The sequence below is a fragment of the Urtica dioica genome, chromosome 8, assembly GCF_054948205.1.
Source record: "Urtica dioica subsp. dioica isolate 48M chromosome 8, U.dioica_male_clone48M_v1_H2, whole genome shotgun sequence".
In the NCBI taxonomy this organism is placed as follows: domain Eukaryota; kingdom Viridiplantae; phylum Streptophyta; class Magnoliopsida; order Rosales; family Urticaceae; genus Urtica; species Urtica dioica.
In genome coordinates, this window is record NC_142763.1 from 32,537,540 (window position 1) to 32,547,002 (window position 9,463).

General features: G+C 37.9%; 2 protein-coding genes across 2 annotated transcripts; both read right to left on the reverse strand.

Annotated features, from left to right (window-relative positions):
• Window positions 1–1,073: 1,073 nt before the first annotated feature.
• On the reverse strand, window positions 1,074–2,455 carry LOC149389280 (uncharacterized; the record flags this gene model as incomplete). Its single annotated transcript, XM_089622596.1, has 5 exons — window positions 1,074–1,280; window positions 1,566–1,653; window positions 1,754–1,830; window positions 1,919–2,024; window positions 2,249–2,455. Coding segments are annotated over 5 exons (630 nt in total), but the record flags the coding sequence as incomplete, so codon positions are not given.
• LOC149389281 (uncharacterized) lies at window positions 2,392–2,907 on the reverse strand. The gene is made up of 2 exons (XM_089624195.1): window positions 2,783–2,907; window positions 2,392–2,709 (listed from the first exon to the last, which is right to left on the reverse strand). Exons 1-2 carry the CDS (start codon window positions 2,835–2,837, stop codon window positions 2,528–2,530), a joined length of 237 nt encoding a protein of 78 aa, XP_089480321.1. The 5' UTR covers window positions 2,838–2,907; the 3' UTR covers window positions 2,392–2,527.
• Window positions 2,908–9,463: the final 6,556 nt, after the last annotated feature.

Here is a 9,463-nt window from a genome sequence, read left to right on the forward strand (position 1 = left end):
ATGATAGTCCCCGTGCCCGTGCATGTCCCCGTCATCCCTGTCTCTCCCCCCATTTTAAGGGATTTTTACCAACCACATGAGCCCCAACCTCGTATTCGTTACCGACCAGGTTTCCCAAAATACTCCATTTATGTTGCATTAGATCAGTATAATTACGATCGTCACGTGGAGACTTATATGACTACATATGCTCACATGATGACTTGGTACGAGTATTGCCTGATGCAAGACCAACAACCTCATACATTTCAGGGCCCCCGACACTCTACCTACGAGTAGCAACAATGACTGTGAACTCTACTTTTTTTGTGTGAGAAATCTCTATTACGTGTATAATTATTTGTTTTCTTTATTTAGTGTGACTTTGCTTGAGAACTCTATATTACATGTGTATTGATTTGTACTCTACAAAGAATTTCATGTCTGGAATTTTGAAAACTTTATTTTAAAAATTTATATAGATTGTGTATCCTAAACTTATACAAAATCATAATTAAAAAGTTGTTCAAATACCCCGCGGAATACCCTTTTTTCGGTATATCCCGCGAAATGCGGTATACCACACGATACGAGATACCCCGAACGTTCATCAAATACCACGAGATAGCACGGTACGAGACGAGATACCCCAAAAAAAAAAGTGCGGTACGACCGCGAGATGCGAGATTTTAATCCTTGATTTATACAAATTTTACACACAAGCGCATATATATATATACATATATATATATATATATATATATATATATATATATTATCTTATCTTATCGTATCAATATAATTTTAGAAAGGCCTGAACACAATATAGTTAACGTGTATGTGTGTACAAAGATGACATAATAGTAAGATAAAAGCAAGAGGCCTTACAAGTCAAGCATTGATCGACACGTGGCAGTGGTCCACAAATTGTGATGATAACATGACAATTTTCCTAGACTGGCATGCATAAAGAAGCTGACAAATTGTGGCATGCATGATGTTCCACAGCCAAAATGTACACAGGACAAGACGTGAAATTCCCTTCCACTATATATATATATATATATATATATATATATATATATATAGATCTTAATACAAAGAACAATACTTGGAAGTAATGTAATTGCGCGTGATCTCATCACACATTTATTCCTTGGGTTGAATACGAAGAGTGGCTAAAGACGGAAGTGAGTATTTTGCTTCTTCACTGGGAGTTGGCCAAAACTCTATTCCTCTGCGATTTGTTATCCACATGCACGCACCAGCTTTGTCCTCATTGGTGATCAACTCAAAAGCCCCTAAAGGATATAATAAGAATTCGTTAGGTGGTTTAAATTTTTTGGTTAGTTTTCAAGTATTTCAGTTATAGCGATTGATTATAAGTACGATGGTTAGAAACTCAAGTTTCTCATTAAAATTCATAATGTGTATCCGACTAATATACTGACTGCAATATTGAAAATGGTAGAAGTTAGTCGACGTAAATTAATTATCAAGTTTATAGGTGGGGTTCTTCATAGCAAGCAATTAATGGTTTCGTGGCCAAGAAAAAAAAAAGGAGAGAAAGAAAGTGGAAACCAGACCTTCAATCAGGATTTTCATTGGAATAAACCCTCCCACTAGATCGACGAATTTTAGATCCGCCTTTGAGCCCAAATCAGTCTCAATAAACTGCATAAAAGACGACATAGTTCATTGAGTCATATTCTCTTTGAGCAACTACAATATTTATTCTAATAATTCACAAGTTGCGTTTAAATTAGGGACTTACTTCAGGGCACAGCACGTTAATCCGAATCCCTTGACTTTTGAGGTGAGCAAGTGCTCTGGTAAACAAAATAACGCCCGCTGAAACACCATAATAGAATTTAGAACTGACCTAAGCAACATGAACTAATCGTATAAAGTTGAAATGAGACTAGCGTAACGATCAAACCTTTAGAGCATTGGTATATTGGGTCTAACTCCGTCGGATAAAGACCCGCTGCAGATCCCATATTGACGATCACGCCAGGCTTCTTTGCTTCTCGCATGATTTTGATCTGTTCATATACATATATATATATATATATATATATATATATATATATATATATAAATACTTAACTACTTGTAAAAAGAAGCCATGTTCATAATGTTATTTGAATACTGCAAAAATATAAAAAATAGGGGATTCCAATCAGTCTACAAAATATACTTCTCTTGAAAAAGTAACAAAGAACAAGTTTTTATTTGGGCTTAAAAAACACTCAAAAAGAAACATTACCGCAATTTGAGTACATTCAACAAGTGCAACAACATTGACATCAAGAGTGCGTCTCCAAGTAGAACTTCCATCGCTCTCATCCTCGTGAAACGGCTCATAAGTATAAATTCCTGCGTTGTTAATACAGATATCTAATCCGCCGTATGTCGCCACGTGTCTCTCGAACGCAGAACGTAATTCCTCTGCCCCCAAAACAAAAACACAAAACGAAAATGAAAGTTAACGTGATGCCTTGCCAAACAGAGTTTCATTTCATAACAATAATTATAACACGAATGTTCACTCGCTTGAGTTTGTGACGTCGCATTTGAGGAACAAAGCGGACGGGAAGCCCAAACCAGAGTGGAACTTGGAATTCTCTTTCTGAGCAAGACTCGCTACTTCGTTGCCTTTGTCTTCTGCGAAATCAACCACCGTCACGAATATTCCTTTGCCTGCCAGAGCCAAACACAGAGCTTTTCCTGCAAACAAGCACCGAATTTCACAACCAATCCTATCCGGATGAGAGAGAGAGAGAGAGAGAGAGAACCGTACCGATTCCAGAAGCACCGCCGGTGACGAAAGCTGACATTCCTGGTGTGAGCTTCATGATTATAGTTTGGGAAAATGATTCTGTGATTTAAAGAACGCAGGAAAGGATTTGGGTATGAATCTGCTGTATTTATATTTATAGCAGAGGATTACAAAACTAGAAAGAGATATAAAAGTTACACGTACAAGATTTGTTACAACTGATTGCTAAAAATTATCTCCTAAATATGTGATTTGTTATAGTCATACGGCGGCTGACTATTTTGTACTAAATAATAATATTAAATGCCTAAGAACTACGCATATACGTTAACATGATTGTCTTTGTCTTTGTCTTTGTCTTTGACTTTCGCGGTAAGATCAAGATGAATAGATACACTGACAATTACAGACTGGCTCTTTATAGTTTAAAGTGTATATGCAACGTGTTTATTATGCCTTATATCATCTGGAATTAGACCGAAGCAAAACAGTGTTCCGTAATCAATAAAAAAAAAAAAAAAAAAAAAAGAAGCAAAGCAATTATTGTATAATAAACAATGAAATACAAATCATTTGCAGATACATAACCAGATTAATAAAATTCTGATTTCTGAAGGCTGGTACGTTGACCGTTCTGGTTCCAACGTCAGTTCATCTCTGATTACACGATTCTCGGAAGGATTCATTTTTTTGCTCTAGAGATGTACACCACAAGGAAAGACCCATGCGGATACCACGTCCCAATTAAAAATTAAACTTTTTAAATATATAATTATGTTTCTGAAATCTGAATCTTAAGTTAATATGTAATGTTTAAGAATTCTTATTTTAAAAAATAAACGCAAATTTGAGAGAGAGAGAGAGAGAGAGAGAGAGAGAGAAGTATATGAGAGAGAGAGAGAGAAGTATCGTATACACGCTACACTGACTGAAGATGGTGGCTAGATATTTTATTTTAATTTTCATTCTGAGAAATATCTGGCTAGATATTTATTTTAAAAAAATAAACGCAAATTTGAGAGAGAGAGAGAGAAGTATCGTATACACACTACACTGACTGAAGATGGTGGCTAGATATTTTATTTTAATTTTCATTCTGAGAAATACCCATGGAAACAACTTTCCATACATCAACAAAATCATACACAATTAAACCATAGAATTCCAACGTCTATAATCAAAACAAGCAAACAAAACGCCCATCACAAATAATTCACAAAACCCAAAACATGATAGCAAAAGCTAATGGGATTGTTTCTGAGCCATCTCCTTAATATTGCTTGTTCTATAATACCCCTATACGTAGAACCGAAACAAATGTGCCCAAGCAAACATAGAGTGTATCACAAGTAATTCACGACCCCAAAAAAAAGCTATAGGAAATAAATCCGTGAGCGTGAATCATCTATTCGCCAGAAGAGCTTGTACTCGAGCAATAAGTATCGTATCCACTGAGAAGATCGCAGTGCGAGTCTGAACCCATTCATGCCACGTTTATAAAAGGGCAAGTTCTTCTTAGCATACTTCTTAAACGCCATCCCTTTTTCCGAGCAAGCTTGACTCATTATCGTATCGCAAAAGAGGCCTTCAAAATCAGAGCGAACTTGATCGCCGAACCTTGCGCTTCTTTCACACGCCTTGTCTCTTCTTCTCTCAGCCCTTCCAAACCGTACAACGCCGATAACATATGGTACTTCTGCGACCTCGTTGAGCACCGTATCATCGTACCCTCCGATCCTCTTGATATCACTCCACCAATTTCCAGTTGCCATCAATCTTATGATCAAATGGGCTGACGTGACGACAGCCTTTCCAGCCGGACCCCACTTAGCCCTCTCCAGAAACACACACGGGATATATTTACCCGCCTCTTCATTCCTCAGTACCAGCATTGGTCTATTGACTTCGATTCATTGCAGAGCTTGACCGTATAGAGCATCGGGACGTAGGTAATCGAGAATTTCACCGAGCCCCGACGATTTCGCGACGAATTCAGCCTAGTTACTAATCAGGTAGGCAGAGCCGTAAGTGCGGAAACAGAACTCCGACAAGAAAGGAACAAAAGAACAAATCTTCCGTGCACGGTCTATATGCTTCGCAATCACTTCAGTGTCTGCCTCAAAGACTGCTAAGGCGTCTCTCGGCGCGTCGACCCTTAGGGTGTACTCTTGGATATCGAACCACCCCACTTTAAAAGCCTCCATCCTCAGAGTCGCCCATTTGACAGCGCTATCTTTGCTTTTGGCCACGTACTGTCTCTTTGCGAGAGTGTATACACTTGCTAGGGTATGAATCGGCGGGTTGTAATGTTTCAGGTCAGCACACACATTCTCGAGAGGACAGATTTCGGTAGCCCAGGAATTGGGAACTTGGAGATAGAGTCTCTTGGGAAGATAGCCAAGGGCGTTAGTTTTGGCATCACAAGTCGGTAATTCATTATCTTGCAATGCCATTAGTAAACTAAAATCCAAAAGATTTATTGCCGTAGTCTGGATTCTCGTCATCGAGGTCCTCAAGAATAAAATCACCTTCGTACTTGGCATTGTCCTGGTCATTTGTCAGCGAACCGTCATTGTTCTCGTCTACGCCGTCTTCTTCGTTGATAATGAACTTCAGGTCTATGTTACCACTTGAACTTCCCGGTATATCAGCTGCCATATCCTAGAGTTGTAACAAGAGTGGTGTTAGTAACCAGAAAATTGAAAGCCAAGTATAGTTTGTAATATCACGATGGAAATGAGATAAGCTCGTATTTCAATTGCAGACTCTGAAATCACGGTCGAGATACAAGTAATCACGGGAAATTCTAGAGTCCCGTGGCTCTCCCAAAGCTGAGAATATCTTCTACATTTTCCTGATGATATTCTCTACTACTTCTCCTTATTTATAGGCTAATATAACTTTTTAAGTATTCTATATTATCCGTTAACTTATCTACTCATTATGATAATTCTCTAATATTAAGAGTCATTACAGAATGCAACGGGAAGAATGTGTTTTAAGAAGGCACATAACTCAAGCCCAAAAAAAAACTCAGTTTATTTTTTATTCTTTAAAGGAGCAAAAATCACAAACCGTATCACCAATCTCGTTATAACTACTCGACCAGTGATCGGGAAAGTAAAAGAAAGCATTGCAGTAATGAAAAAAATAACAATAAAAGTAAAAGCGATTTATAAGGCTAATTGATGGATATATACAGTAGAGAGAAAGAGAGCGTTTTACCGATTCCTGAAGCTCCACCAGAGTCCCGGCCGGTCTGAGCTCAGTGATTTTCCGATTGGGAAGAAGAAAAGTTCTTCCGCGATTTTCTAGGGATGTAAAAAGATGAACAACAAACAAACCGATGAGAGAGTCTCGTTGGGAAATGGATAAATATCCCTATGTTAATAATGAAGGCTATTTATACTGCGGCGGTTCGTGTTTTTCCTCGAGGCTTTTCGAGAGGGAGATTTTGTCGTTTGCTGATGGACCGTTGATACTTTAAAAGGGTAAAATGACATTTAAGCCCCTGTTTCGCTTCAACACTGAAACTCTCCAGTTCCTAAAACGTTTTCAATTCCCGTTTCATGTCCGCATCATTACTTTTCATTGAATTTTTTTTGTAAAAAAAAACTATGACTAAAATAAATTGAATTTAATACCTTTGAATTTGAATCGTTGTTATTTGTTTTAATTTTGTTGAATGGAAAACTAAATAATCAAGAGATCTCTAAGATTATAAATATATATTATGCTCCAACAGATAGAAATATTATGGCTTCCTTCCAGTCCAAATATGCCATGAATTATAAAATTATGATCTTTTGGAGAAATTACCTGATTATGATCCACCTGGGCACGCATCGACGAATTGCACATTTTCAGCACAAAATAACTATAAATAAAATAACAAAAAAAACTAACCCATAAATAAATAAACCTCTTCTTGGAATTTCCTAAAAACCTAAAACTTAATGTAAAACTTGAAATAGAATAGATTTGAATTGTATTTTGTCTCTCTTTCTCTTTTGCTGTGCTTCAAAATGACATTTATGTACCTGATTTTTGTCAATTAGCAAATTGACCATGGTCCAATAATTGTTGCGCAAACGGTCTAAAGCCACACGGAAAGAAGAGCTTCCGTGTGGTGCGTGTGCCTCACGGTACAGCCGAGTACCGCATGGCTTGGAGACGGAAGACTTATTTTCGACACGTAGCGGAAGCGACAGAAGGCTTGTCGGAAGGGAGTCAGGCTGCTGTTGCCGTTGGAGAAAAGGTTGCAGTGAGGAAAGAAATAGACATTAATTTAATAGTGCGCAAAAGTTATTCAGCAATTTTTTTTGGAAGCCGGAGCAAAATAGCAAAGTCAAACGTTGTAATTGTCAAAATAACCAACTTTTGGTTTATTTTTAATGTGTAGCCAATATACCACATTAACAGTAAAAAAAAATACAAATTTGCCCTTCATTTAAATAATATCAAATCATCAAAATATTTGGAAGATTCCCGCGTCCAAAAAAGAAAGAAATGAAATTGGAATCGCGTGAATAAATGCCAACTAAAACAGATCCATCGTGATAAATGCATATCTAACAAATCCACCGTGATAAATGCTTATCTTTCAAACACGCAACCAAACCTACACCGCACGAGAAAAAATTCAAAAACAAAGTCAATTAACAGCAATTAACAGATATTAACACTAATTAACTGGATTGAAATCGTTCAAAAACCTACATAACAGCAATTAACAGATATTAACGTTAATTAACAGGATTGAAAATCCTTCCATACATGAATCAGCTGGGAAGAACAAGGAAAAAATTCAAAAACAAATTCAATTAACAGATATTAACGTTAATTAACAGGATTGAAATCGTTCAAAAACCTACATAACAGCAATTAACAGATATTAACGTTAATTAACAGGATTGAAAATCGTTCAAAAACCTACATAACAGCAATTAACAGATATTAACGTTAATTAACAGGATTGAAAATCGTTCCATACATGAATCAGCTGGGAAGAACAAGTCCACATCGTACTGCGATCTCCGACAACAGGCTATACGCCGTCAGCACGATCTGGTTGTCGCCGCCGCTCGAGGCCCGCGAGAGGTTCGTCGGGGCGATCTAGTTGTCGCCGCCACTCGAGGCCCGCGAGAGGTTCACGATCTGGTTGTCGCCGCCGCTCGAGGCCCGCGAGAGGTTCGTCGGGGCGATCTGGTTGTTGCCGCCGCTCGAGGCCCGCGAGAGGTTCACGATCTGATTGTCGCCGCCGCTCGAGGCCCGCGAGAGGTTCGTCGGGGCGATCTGGTTGTTGCCGCCGCTCGAGGCCCGCGAGAGGTTCACGATCTGGTTGTCGCCGCCGCTCGAGGCCCGCGAGAGGTTCGTCGGGTCCAAGCCAACCTCAACGTCTCTCTCTCTCTGCTTCTCAATTACTGCGGCTACGGCGCCCCTTCCGGCTTCCAATGCGCCTAGTCTCACTCCTGCCTATTCTTTTTGTAGTAATAATAATATTGAGCAATCAAAATAGAATATCTTGGCAATCAAATCATAAATATGTTAGCAATCAATTTTGATTTTCTTTAATTATATTTTTTTTAAAATTAAAAAGGGCAAAACTGGAAGCAAAATATTGGCTTAAACGCCACGTCAGCGAAATTGGCTATTTTTCAAAATAAATGTAAATGTTGGCTAAAATGCAATCTCAACGTTTGAATTTGGCTAGTCCGTCTAATTTTTCTTTTTTTTATTAAATCTCAGCTGTCAAATTCACAATGGTTTTAATTTAGACGGATGAAATTTTTTTCCGTTATTTGACCAATGGACCTCTGAATTTACACAATTTCTTAAATTTTAATCCACTATTTTATTTCTCCTATAAATACATCTCATTTCTAACCATTTAATCACAAATCAAACATTCATCTCTCTCAAACTCTCAAATACTCCACAAATATATTATTAAGTTTGTATTCTAATTAAAATTAATATAGTTAAATTTATAAAATTTAATTATATACGTAAGTTTGTATTCTACTTAATTTTATATAGTTACGTTTATAAAAAATTATTATATACTAAAGTCATACAAATATATATTATAGTTTTAACTATAGTTTATAAAAATTTTATAATATCTAGAGAGTCATCATCTCACTGAGGTTCTCGTCATACTGGACAAGATTACTTTACACATGATCATGCTAGGGTCGTGGAAGAGTTTTACTCCTTTTTCAGGTTTTACCAACGACAAGCTTCAGCGTGTCCCGAGCTGAGTCTACCCCGACACTCATCGACAAGCAAATGAATGCTCCGAGATATAGCTCGTTTTGCCCGATGCGGAACTTCATCTCCAAGATCGTCACCGCATCCCTAACCCACTGAAGATACGTCTTCCAACGACGAGATCGTGTTATACACCTCTCAACAATTTGCCTCAATGAACCAAGACGACCTCAACCTGCTAGCATGGTGGTGTCAACTCGAGATTATGTTTCCGATCTTGTTCAAGATGGCCCGAGACGTACATTCGATCTCGGTTTCAACGGTGTCGTTCAAGTCCGCATTTAGTAGTTCGGGTCGCATCATTGACGATCGAAGGCAGAGTTTGAAATTCGAAATGGTCGAGGCTCTCACCATATACAAAGATTGGTGTCAACACGAACAACGTTCTCAAGAAACATTTGTGAACGTTGATCTTGTTGATAAGTTTGA